The 13,121-nt window shown below is 45.5% G+C and overlaps 2 protein-coding genes across 7 annotated transcripts in view; one reads left to right on the top strand and one right to left on the bottom strand.

Annotated features, from left to right (window-relative positions):
* The window catches only part of LOC134223077 (ensconsin), a 348,052-nt gene that overhangs the window by 100,140 nt on the left and 234,791 nt on the right, over positions 1–13,121 (top strand). The window lies entirely within an intron of this gene.
* Positions 1–13,121, bottom strand: part of LOC134223079 (phospholipase A1) — a 178,569-nt gene that overhangs the window by 8,515 nt on the left and 156,933 nt on the right. For all 5 annotated transcript variants that reach the window (XM_062702213.1, XM_062702214.1, XM_062702216.1 and 2 more), the window contains exons 3-5: positions 8,118–8,217; positions 7,792–7,949; positions 7,458–7,712 (exon numbers count right to left, since the gene is read on the bottom strand). In XM_062702213.1, coding sequence (XP_062558197.1) covers positions 7,458–7,712; positions 7,792–7,949; positions 8,118–8,217 — 513 coding nt within the window. The remainder of the gene's footprint in view (positions 1–7,457; positions 7,713–7,791; positions 7,950–8,117; positions 8,218–13,121) is intronic.

Below are 13,121 nucleotides of genomic sequence, written 5' to 3'. Positions count from 1 at the left end.
TTGATCCCATTCGGTGCCACTTCTCCAGGTTTCTTGAATGATGATCTTTCCATGCACCAGGAGAGGAGAAAGGAACCCAACCGGATCGTAGAAGCTCATGACACACTGCAGAATAATACGCTTTGTGGGTCGCCTGTTTCCAACTGGGTATGGAATTAATTTTTCTTTCAACCCCATGGAAAAGGTGAACACATCTTCTTCCGGTTTCCAAAGTAGCCCAAACACACGTTCCGAATCTGTCGTTTTATCGTAGCATAAGGTCTTCGTTGTTCGGCCTTCTTCTCCCAGTGCAGTAAGTACCTTAGGTGAATTACTCACCCAATTGCGGATTTCAAACCCACCAAGCGCATGTACCTTCCGCACGTCAAGAGCCCGTTGAATCGCTTCATCTTCGTTGTCAGCACTGTCAAAATAGTCATCGACATAGTGTCGATTAACGATGGCTTCTGCGGCGTCTGGATACCAATTCGCATGTTCTCGAGCATTTGCATCTTTTGTGTAATGTGCACAACAAGGCGAACATTTCGCCCCAAATATGACTACATCCATGATGTAGACGTCAGGAGCTTTGCAAGAGTCTTGTCGAAATAAAACTTTTGGAAACACTTGTCCTGCTGCCGCATCCGAATCTGAAGAAACATTTCTTTCACATCGCCCCCAAACCCAATTCGCCTTCCTCTGAAGTGGTTGATAATGTCCAACATAGAAACCAACATGTCAGGACCCTTCAGCAACATGTCATTGAGTGAGATTCCTCCTACCTTAGCTGCAGCATCCAACGTTAACCGAATCTTCCCCGGTTTTTCGCGTTGACCACTATGTTCAATGGTAGATACCACTCTCTACCTATCTCGCTAGAGCTGAGCTCGTTGGCTGTTGCTTTATGCGCATATCCCTTCTTCACAAAGTCGTCAATTGTACAAGCTATCTTGTGTTGCAACTCGGGGTCCTTCTTGAAGCGTTGCTCCAAACTCTGCATGCGCCGGTATGCCATCGAATAGCTGTTCGGAAGACGCACCTCGTCGTTACGCCATAGCAGGCCCGTTTCGAATCTGGTACCCACACGTTTTGTGGTTTGCTCCAAAATAACACGAGCTCTTCGGTCTTCATCGGATTCCACGCGATACGGGCACGTAATTCCGGCCTCTTCTATAGTGAAATAATTTCTCAGTGCTTGGTCCAACGAAACATCACACTGGTGCACACCACAAAAACCATCTGAAGCGATTGAAGCTACTGGTCCACTGATCGTCCATCCTAGTTTACAGCGTAATCCCACTGGCTCTCCGGTTCCACCTATCCGCGATTCCAAAGGTACCATCAAATCGAGGTTGTCCAGGCCGATCAAAATGGTCGGTTCAGCATCATTCTGTTCTTCGACAAACAATCCTTGCAAGTGATCGAATCTTGACACCAGTTTATTGAAATTTACACTTTGTCTTGGTAAATTTAGTCGTTCAACAGTGTGTACATCTCGTCAAATTCATCTGGGATGTTACTAGGAAGCAAATAAAGCTACTACATGGGGAATAATAAGTAGAGCTCTTGTTAATGAATAGAAAAACATATAATTTGTTGGTGGCAATATAGTTTCCACTGCATTATAAAGAGTTAAAGCCTTGAAACAGGCTGTTTGTTTCGGCTCAGTCCGAATAACCAGGGAGCGATCTTTTCAAATAACGATGTATTTCGCGTGATGGTATAAACAAGACTGAATGCTCTGCGAGCGAATTCACTTTTCTTTTATACTTAATTTTGAATCTTCTCTGCTTCCTTATTGGTCAGCCAATCAGCGAGCGTCTTGTATCCCGTTCATTTGTCAGCCGAAGCGTCATCATCAGCCAGCGACGTGTTCGTGATGGTCTTCTTCTTTTTCTACACTTGTTGTTCGCTGCTGGCGTCTGTTTCCTAACGGGACTATTCGCTTGGTACAGGCCAACAAGCCAGGCAAGCGAACTAAGAATTGCAGTTCAGGTGGGAAATGCGTGTTCTTTTCTGAGACAACATTGTTAGTAGTAGGAGAACTGAGATACCGCTCTCAATTTCCAACTGGGAGTCACTGTGGATATACAACAGTAAAGCACATGTGGATTGGACAAATCAAGCATCCGAAAGATATTCAATTTGCAAAAAAGAGAGCTAAACGCGGTGGAGGTTGGTACTCGGATTCTGATGGCTTTTCCGCAAACGTGACCTTTAAGTGGTCTTGTTGTGTAGGGGTTATCACGCCTATCTAGAGAGTAGGAGGTTGAGGGTTCGAGTCCCTCCAAGACACGTGGATTCTTTTTCTCAAATTTCATATCAATTTGTCCATTTCGAAACATATACTGTGCATATGCACAGCCAAGATATTTAACAAGAAAATGGTTTTCGTACGGCCGAGTTGCCGAATAATATGCAATTAATTGATTAATCTCTATTTGGCTTCCAGCTTTCCATGCTTTACATGTCATCTGAAGTCCGTTTTGTCCTTCTAGAACGTTCTTGAGCCCTGTTAGCCCTCTAACTTAGGGTGAAATCTAGTCATTTTTGCGCCATTGCTACGAAAAGCTATCTTTTGTTAAAGGAATCACACTCTGCACCATTGGTGTCTACTACCTCGTCTGTCGAACCTTGCTGGACTAGTCGCCATGATGATCATGATCCCATATGGTTCCCTATACATGCATGAAAGCAGGAAGGCCATGCAAGGTTGACACTAGCGTGTTCAGATCCGGATCGGCGCAATCAGGATGACTCATCTACTCCCACCTAGCTCCCGTTAGGCTGCAAGATTAGGAAGGACGTTGCGATAAGCCCTCCACTGTAGTTCGTTTAGTCACTAAACGACTTCTCAGTGCGACTTCTTACTTACTTACTTATGGATTCTGTACACCTCCGGTGGTGCAAAGGGCCAACTTGAAAGATCTCCATCCTGAGCGTTGCCCGGCTATCGCTTTAACCTGTTGCCAGGTTAGATTTCGGTCGACTTCTTTTATTTCTTTATTGAGGCTTCGCCGCCATGAGCCTCTGGGTCTGCCTCTGTTGCAATGTCCCGCTAGGTTCCAGCCTAATGCTTGTTTACAGATTTCGTTTCCGCCCCTACTTAGAGTGTGGCTGACCCAACCCTACTTCCGATCCAGAATTTCTGTTGCTATCGGCCTCTGGTGACAACGACGATGGAGCTCGTTGTTTGAGATCCAGTTGTGAGGCCATCAGGCCCGAATTATATACCGCAGGCATCTGCTAATGAACACGTTTCGAACATGTTTCGCTAGCATATAACAGCACAGATTTCACGTTTGAGTTGAAAATTCGTATTTTGGTGCTTTCACTTATCTGCCTGTTTTTCCAGATATTTCCTAAACTCGCAAAGGCAGCCCTTGCTTTCTTGATCCGTGCGCCTATGTCGATCTTGGTATCGCCGTCTGACGCCGTTTAGCTACCAAGATATTGGAAGCTTTCAACATTCTCCACTGGTTTCCCGGCTACTATGAAACTGGAAGGAGTCACCGTGTTTACATCTAGAGATGTCGTAAAATCTCGATTAATCGATTATTAACTAATCGATTACTCTCGATTCTTATCGATTATTGAATCGATTAATCGTTGGGTAGTAATCGATTAAAAATTAATCGATTATCACAACGATGAATCGATTAATCGAAGTAATCGCTTAATTTGCGACATTCTTATGATGTCGTAAAATCCCGATTAATCGATTAGTAACTAATCGATTACTGTTGATTCTTCTCGATTATTGAATCGATTAGTCGTTGGGTAATAATCGATTTAAAATTAATCGATTATCACAACGATTAATCGATTAATCGAAATAATCGATTAATTTGCGACATCTCTATTTACATCCAACGATTTGGTTTTGTTGAGGTTGATGACCGAGGAGGAGCGCTCGGCAAGGTCGTTGAGCTTACTCTGCATATCAGAGCGCCGTTGCGTGAGGAGTGCAACGTCATCAGCCAATTCGAAGTCGTTTCGGTGCTCCATGGTTATAGGCTGCCATAACAGCCCGCGGTTTGGTTCACGGTCAATCGCATCTACCAGAATCTCATCGATTACGATGAGGAACAGTAACGGTGATAGAATACATCCTTGCCTCACACCAGCTACGACCCGGATAGGGTCGGACAGGACCCCATTGTGCAGCACACTACACGAAAAGGCCTCGTACTGTGATTGATTGTGATGTGATTCTGATGATTTTCTCAGGAACCCCCTTGCGTCTCAGGGCGCCCCACATATCCTCGTGATTGAGACGGTCGAAAGCTTTTTCGTAGTCAATGAATACCAAGTAAAGGGACTCTTGGAATTCGTTGACCTGCTCCAGCAGGATGCGGAGTGTGCAAAATGGTCCACACAGGATCTTCCGGCACGGAATCCGGCTTGCTGCCGCCGGAGAATCGCATCGATCTTCTCCTGAATCCGGGCCAGGATAATTTTGCACAGAACTTTGAGAACGGTACACAGCAACATAATGCCTCGCCAGTTATCGCATACAGTCAGGTCACCCTTTTTGGGCACCTTCACTAAGATACCTTGCATCCAGTCGACGGATGTCATGGGGTCAGCTTTGAGCATCTCGGCTGATATGCGGTCGACTCCTGTGGCTTTATTCAATTTCATGCTTTGGATGGCTGTTTGAATCTCAAGCAGTGATGGAGCTTCGGTATTGACGCGTGTTATACGTCGGATCCTAGGCAGATCATGCCGAGGTGGTGATGGCCTGGCTTGCACTTGAAAAAACTGTTCGAAGTGCTCGAACCAGCGTTTCAGCTGGTCAGTTGGGTCGGTCAATAACTGATCATTCGCGTCTTTCGCAGGCATCGTTGCTTTCATCTTCGCCCCGCTTAAGCGTCGTGAAATATCATAGAGGAGGCGGATGTCTCCGGTTGCGGCGGCTCTCTCTCCTTCGTCGGTCAGAGAGTCTTTCCACGCTCACTTGTCCCGTCGACATGAGCGTTTTACTTCCTTCTCAAGAGCCGCGTATCGTTGACGGGCTAAGACTTTGGCTCCTCTGGTTTTCGATCGTTCTATCGCGGCTATGGCTTCTCTTCGCTCCTCTATCTTCCTCCAGGTCTCATCGGTGATCCATTGTTTTCTCTGGGTGCGTAGTTCGCCCAGATTGTTCTCGTTGGTGGCGATGAAGGCATTCTTGATGGCGGTCCATTGGTCTTCCACGCTGCCACCTTCCGGAATATCTGCTGCACGCGTCTCCAGTTCTTCAACGAAGGATCGTTTCACCGTGGCATCTTCCAGTCGGCGTGTGTTGAATCGTCGTCCAACTCTTTCCTCCTGCCGACGAATCCGCGCAATGCGCAGGCGTATTTCGCCGATGAGGAGGTGATGATCAGACGCGATATCGGCACTACGTTTATTCCGTACATCAAGAAGGCTCCGTTTCCATTTTCGTCTGATGCAGATGTGGTCGATTTCTGTAAAGCCGTCACGGGAGACCCACGTGACCTTGTGAACCGGTCGATGAGAGAAGAGCGATCCCCCGATCACCATGTTGTTATTACCACAAAATTCTGCGAACAGCTCTCCGTTTTCGCTCATTTCTCCGAGACCATGGCGTCCCATAATGCGCTCATGGTTCGAGTTGTCGGATCCGATCTTCGCATTGAAGTCGCCCAAACAGATCTTGATATCACCCTTCGTAATTCTATCTACGACGGCATTGATTTGACTGTAGAAGTTCTCTTTGTCTTGCAGATCGGCAGCATCGGTTGGCGCATAACATTGGATTATAGTAAGGTTTCGGACCCGTGTTCTAAATCGATTATCCTTTCACTTATAGGTTCCCACTTCATAAGCGCAGAGTGTGCCTGAGCGCTTAGTAGGAAGCCAACTCCACGATGCCGGAGAGCGTGTTCACCTCGTAAACCAGAGTATAGCAGAACTTGTCCCGACGGCGTTCTGTGTTCTCCAAAGTTTGGCCAACGGACTTCACTCAGTCCCAGGATCTCAAGCTTCATGCGGTGTGCCTCACTGGCAAGTTGTGCCAATTTACCCTGCTGGGCTAGGGTTAAAACGTTCCATGTTCCTATTCGTGTCCGTTGTTTCGCGCTAAGAGTCGTCGCCGTAAAATCAGTCCGTATTCTCTCATTATCGGATTCTCGAACAAATTGATGTTTCGGGAACAGTAGGTTGTTGGCCCAAGGTTCCCTATCCACCGGGATGGGGCTGCCATCTTAGGTATCTCTTCCGGGGAATAGCATTTTATACTCAGCCGCTGGATGCCAGAACAGACGCTGTTGGAGCCGCACCTCCTTGGTTTACAGACGCTCGATCAGTCGGGTCAACACCAGGACTGGGCTAGTGCGCTTTGAGCGGCACACGGTCGCTTTGATAGGGCCTGCTTGGGTACACATGCATCTTTTTATAGCCTTTTTATACCCTCTCACTCTAGTTGATGTCAGAAGGACAACAGTGGCCAGGCTGCACTACCAGCTAAGTACGCAACCCTTAGCTGGCGGTCAATTGTCATCGGAAGACCCGTGGAAGCGTGAGTATTGGAACTTGTGAGGATCTCAACTAACCATTTCGCAGCCCCGTGGGCCGTCTTCCTCAGGCGATAACTACGCTACCCACCCTATGGAATTGTACGCTGACTACCCAAACCTTTAAAAAACATAGGGATCATCGGGGCAATATGAGCCGCCTGAGTAAATCGTTCAGAAAAGCGCTGAAAAGCTCGAAAAACCATTATTCAAATGTAGCTTACTTATACTACCTATTCAGCGGAAATTTACATTTTCAAGTGTACTTCCATTTTAGAATTGAATGTTGAAGCGATTTTCACGTTGAGACATATATGGAGCATTTTCTTGAAGATCATATACCTTTGGCATGGTAAAACATGTTAATAAGCTCGCCCTCAAGGTGACTCATATTGCCCCTACTGCCCCTATTTATGGAATCACGATGTTTTTGAATCGTATCGAGGCACGTAGTCATACCTTTTTTGCTCTCCTTCGTTCGAATAAATATTGCCGTCGTACGAAGTAGAACATCTTTCGAAAGTTTACTAGACAAATTGATTTTTTTAGAAATATGGACAGAAAATGTTCATTTTATAGGGCATTTTTCCCCGAGTACAAATAGTTATCAACGCATTAATCGCTTCATGCCAAAGTATACATACCTATTTCAATCTAAACTACTTCCAAAGCGATGTAATAGTAGGAACAGAAACCTACCACAACAATTTTGATTGATAACTTCTCGTGTGAAACAAAATCTACTTGACTTGAGCGTACGCCAACAGAGAACGCTCTGGATCCAATCAACAGCCATAAATCAATAGCAGAAATGTCAGCACCGACTTCGGGAACAATGCCAACTTGAAATAAATAATTCTTCCCCTAAAGGGGGCGACCGTCCTAGTGGCTAAAGTTCTTTCGTTCATCTATGGAAATGGATGATAACAACTGTCACCCGACTGGAAATATTCTTACCCGTTATCCTTGGCAGTTTCAGTCCCCATTCGTTGAGAGTCTTGCCTGCAAATCCAGCTACCTCGGCCCCCAGACTAAATCCGATCAGGTGAATTTGCTTTAGCGGGAAATTCGACAGCACCATGAATCGGATAAACCGAGCAATGTACCGCCCGACTCGAGGCCCATTCTGGACGGAGTTCACGTACCAGGGCAGCGCCGTGAGGGGACTCCAATCCACCAGGACCACGTTGTAGTCACCGGCATTGAGGAGAGCTGATTTGGACACAGAAGATGAAAAATACGATTAAGAATCTGAACTTGACCTTATTTCAAATAAGCCGAATCCACTTACCGTCCCGCATCTGTTTGCTGCTTTCACCATCGCCACCCGGGGCCCGCTCCGAGAAGCCATGCATATAGATTACCAGCGGATTGGTCCTGTTCAGATGGGATTTCCTCAGATGTTTCTTGTCGGAAACATAGAGCACGTCCCCTTTGTCGCGATTTTGCCTGCAACATTCCGAAAAGAAGGAAAAAACAAAACGAGTTTTAATCCCTTGCTGTTTCCGAGCCCTACCAGCCGGAGCTTAAAAGTGACTGAATGAAACAGTTGTCCGCCCGTGCTTTGTTATTTCGTATTCCGTCCAACGGGGGAGTTGATTACAGGAAGCGACTTACCTCGTGAATAGGAAAAACTGAATATCTTTCGGTTCCCGGATGGGGCAGCAGTTTTCACAATCGCCTCTCGGTGCTGGTGAGTACATCAGGGGAAGACCACCTGTAAGACCGAAAGAAAATGGAAAATGGAACCATCAGAGGAATTACGCCAGAGAACAGAGATTGGCAGCCTTGGCCAGAATATTCATGGTGGAATTTTAAATTTTAAAGTGCAGCATTCCAGTGTTGTACCTTCATCTGTAGGAATGATCAGGTTATGGTTTTGAAATTCAATTAACTGAGTATACTTGTTTGAGTGCTGAGCCCTTAAAGTGCTCATGGTGTGCCAAGAAGTTTTGAAATAGTATTTAAGGTCTAGCAACTAAACATCAGGTATTTCAAGTGAATTAACAGCAGCTGCAGGTCTATCTTGATATATGAATACAAAATAAGTAGATCTTCCCTATTTTCAAGTATTCTGAGTCATCCAAGAACCCCATGGAGCTAGGACCTCAGATCAACCAACTCATCTGAAAGCATTTCCGGCGTGTTGCAGATCTACGTTGATATGTTGACGCACAGTAACACGCAGTTCATCATCATTTTCAAGTATTTAAAGTTATTCGAAAACCTCCTGGACCTTGGACCTGTATTTTGAGATACATGGGATTTAATGCATTCATGTCATAAGTTCATGGCAATCCAAGAAATATCTGGAGTAAGATCTACACGCCTTGAAGCCTACACGAATAACAAGAGATCTATCGGCCTATTTCAAAAAAGAGATACATGTTTTCAAATAACACAAGAAACAAAACGGAATAGCGATAATTCTTTGTCCTCATCTACAGAGGATAAAATCAATGTTGCGTTTCATTTAATGGTGAACATATAGCAATATGAAGTCACACAAACGGTCAATTTTCAAGATCGGCTGATCTTGACTCAATGGTGTTCATGGACTACTAATAACTCATGACAACAACCAGAACTACTTAAAATGCAAACAAAAACCAAGAAGGGGTCACGCAATTTGTTTATTGCTCAAGAATTGTCTCCGTTAGGGAGGTTGATCGGCAGATTTTGTCTCTATGGAGTTCGTAAACTTGAAACAAACTCCTTCGACGTCCTCACGTCTGTGGAGCGGACGTCCTAACGTCCCTAACTAGCTCACCTCGTTTCGGGGTTCTCAGGGTCGGCTTGAACCTGCTTAGGGGACGCACAGAGACAAAAGTGGAGCAGCGGACAACAACAATGATCCAAGACCATACCATGCAATTCAGGGCTAGTAGCTTAAAGAAAGGAACCGATTTGTTACATTTTACATACTTTTATTTATTTATGTTTTCATTCTTAAGGGTTAGTTAGGGCTAGAATTATCGTTGCGGCCGTTTTACAATTCTGAGCTCATACCTTTTGTGTATAGCGGGAACCCGCCGGCGAAATAGATGATATCGTTCCTCATGGTCACTCCTGGTTGTTCTTCCCTGGCCCGGAAAGGGGGGGGGAGCGGTTTCGGTCGTGGAAAAGCTGGAACTCCTTGTTGATTGACGCAAGACAAGGGCGCGGCCGATTTTGTTACAGGGTTCCCGGGTCGCCTGGCACCCGGACGATGATGATGCTGAAATTGTCGTGCGGTCCACACCGGGACTGGTTGCCACCGTAGTGACGAGTGTGACCGTCCTATGCCGAACTCCTCTAAACGCACGAGGAAGGGTTTTCTTGGGGGCTTGGCGCCCGGTCGACGATGTTCTTGACGATGGTTCTGGAATTGTCGTGCGGTCCACGCCGGGACGGCTTGTCACCGTAGTGACGCAATATGAGCGTCCTGTGCCAAACTTCTCCAACAGCACGAGGAAGAGTTCTCTTGCCTTCGGCGATTCCACGAGGGGCCAGCCTGCCGCGAGCGTGGAAAAATGGACTTTCCGGTGTTTGTCCTCTATTTGATGCGGGACCGAGATAGATGTAGCTTGCCAAAATAAAACTGGTACGGACACGTGTGGCCACGAATATCGGAACTGCCCACTTCCGGATTGTCCTTTGCGGGCGTTGAGGGGGCGAAGATCGTTGTGCTCTCCCTACAAAGGTCTGTCCGCCTAGGTACCGCGCTGGGCTCGGAACCGTCACTAGTGGTCCACTACACTATGGTCATGCACTTAAACCGCCGTAGGCACGGCCGCTACAAGGATCGCTTTCGCTCGGCCGAGGAACCCTTCCCGGTATCCCTTTAGCCAGCTTCGATTGGGGGGGAAACGGGTGGTAATATTTCCCGTCCGGAGTATTTTGTGGTCTTCAGGGGTCTACTTCCACCACGTTTTTTAATTTTGATTGGACACTCGCGAAAACAACTGTCTTCCTCGGCGTTCACTGACCAAAAACCCCGTCTTCAGTCTTGCTTTTTTTCTCCTCCTCTCTTCCCTTCTTTTCGCCCCGGATGTACTTCCAATATTCCACTCGCCTCGAAGGTAGGGGTGTCAGCAGCGTTAGTGCGTACACGATTGAGACGGAATACACCGATAGTTGACAATTTACCCATGTATTCCGCCTTTTGGGTACTCCATGCATAGTCTCACAAATATTGAGTTTTATTAATTAGTTAAGGGTTATATGCATGGGTGTCTCATTGTTGACGCATTCGGTAACAAACTACCTAGAACAACAACAAGAACCTTAGACTCCAAATTTATTCAAAGATAGGGTCACACAACTTGTTAATTCTTCAATAACTGCCTCACTTAAGGATGCAGATCTTGGCTTTATGGAGTTTGTAGACAACCCAAAACTCATGACAACATCAAGAACTACAATTAACTGGATATTATTCGGCAACGCACGAAAATAGTTTCTTTTGTTAAATATCTTGGCTGTGCATATGCACAGCACATGTTTTGAAATAGACAAATTGATATGAAATTTGCGAAATCAATCAACGTGACTTGCAGGGACTCGAACACTCGACCTCCTATCTAGAATAGGCGTGATAACCGCTACACAACAAGACCACTTAAAGGTTACGTTTGCGGTAAAGCCGTCAGATTCCGAGTACCAACCTCCACCACGGTTATCTCTATTTTGCAAATTAAATAACTATACCGCATGTGTAGAACAGTCACACTCATCAAATGCTTTAGCCAAGCAAGTCTTTGGCACAGCAGAGTGCGATTAATTTATATTCTATATGAATCCGCCCCATCCGTTGTTGGGGTCATAGACCCAAGTAGCACATTTCTATCAAATCTGGTTTAAGCAACCTGATTGTGACCGAATTCGATCACATATGAGTTGCGGTAGCTGACTTGGAACATGTGTGCTACTCGGGGAGTGTGATGTTCTCGATAATAGAGACAATGTGGGCTCGCTTGACTGTGGATATATGTACAACATGTGACGACTGGGCAAATCAAGCATCCGAAAGATATTTAAAAAAGAGTTAACCGCGGTCTAGGTTGGTACTCGGATTCTCGGATTCGGTTTTTCCTCAAACGTGACCTTTAAGTGGTCTTGTTGTGTAGGGGTTATCACGCCTATGTATAGGGTAAGAGGTTGAGGGTTCCAGTCCCTCCAAGACATATACAAGATGGGGTTACACAACTTGTTAATCCTGCAATAACTGTCTTCTTAACGGAAGTTGATCGTCAGATCTTGACTCTATGGAGTTCGTAGACTACCTAGAATCCATAATAATAGCAAGAATTTCTTGAAATGCAAACGTCTACAAAAATGGGGTCACAAAATTTGTTAATTTTTCCAAAAATTGTTAATCCTGCAATGACTGCCTCATTGATGGAGATTGATCGGCAGATCTTGATTCTGTGGAGTACGTAAACTACTTAGAACCCTTAAGAACAAAAAGATCTTTTTGAAGCTTGTTAATTCTTCAATAACTATCTCCGTAACGGAGGTTGATCGGCAGATCTTGACTCGGTGGAATTCTTAGACTACCTAGAACCCATGACATCAGATAATAATACCTCGCATGTTAACATAATTCTGCTCCTAGCACATCCAAAGTACATACATTTCATCTACAAAAAAAAAACTTTGGGACCAATTCAAATTTTCTCCACACAAATGCTTGGAAATTTTATTTACGCTACTTAATCATGAAAAGACTAAGGTCTTTTTTTCGAATTTGATCAATTTGGTCAATGAGAATCATAGATGGTACTCATGCATGCTTTGTTTTTAAACATTTGCCAATCCAAATGTTAGGGCTTCATTATTGAAGTTATTATCGACTGATTTATTGGAATTGATGTGCATTGAAGTAAGGGCATGGGGACTCAGGCTAATTTAACAACTGGTCAAATAGTAATTTGACTTGAATATCTCGGGGTTATGGGCTGCAAAATGGTGGGTTGACATCAAGGAAGGAGCGCCCAACAGAACTCTTGCTCCCACATGTTCCTATCTCACGCTTCCACGGGTCGTCCTATGACAAAAGACCGCCAGCTAAGGGTTAAGTACACAACCGCTGGTAGTGCAGCCTGGACACTGTTGTCCTTCTGACTTCAGCTTGAGTGAGAAGGTACGCCTGTTCACCAGGAGGTGCGGCTCAAACAGCGTCTGCCTGGTACCCAGCGGTTGATTAACGAAATGCTGTATCGCGTCAGCTATACCTAAGGTGGCAGCCCCATCATCGCGATGTAGGTAACGCGACCCCGGTAAGGTAGCTAACTGAAGCCTCTTAAATACCACGAAAAATGGAGATAGAAGAAAAAGGGAACGTTATTTTTAGCAACCGTCCCGGCAACGAAATAAGAACTATGATTGGAAACTCGGTACTTGGAATGTGAGGACCCTAAATGAACCTTGACGAGTGAGCCTTGTGGCTCGCGAACTGCAGAAGATTGGAGTGAACGTGGCCGCTATTCAAGAAGTCCGATGGCCCAGATCCGGAGAACGTTAATTCCGAGCTGTGGACCTTATGACCAACACTGCATTCAAGAATAACATCTATCACAGCGGCGGCGGAAAAGCAGAGCATGGAGTTGGTTTCGTAGTGATGGGCAAGCAGATGAAGCG

Source organism: Armigeres subalbatus, chromosome 3, assembly GCF_024139115.2.
Source record: "Armigeres subalbatus isolate Guangzhou_Male chromosome 3, GZ_Asu_2, whole genome shotgun sequence".
Taxonomy (NCBI): Eukaryota; Metazoa; Arthropoda; class Insecta; order Diptera; family Culicidae; genus Armigeres; species Armigeres subalbatus.
The sequence above is the reverse complement of the archived record's forward strand: the minus strand, read 5'-3'. Positions and strand labels throughout refer to the sequence as shown.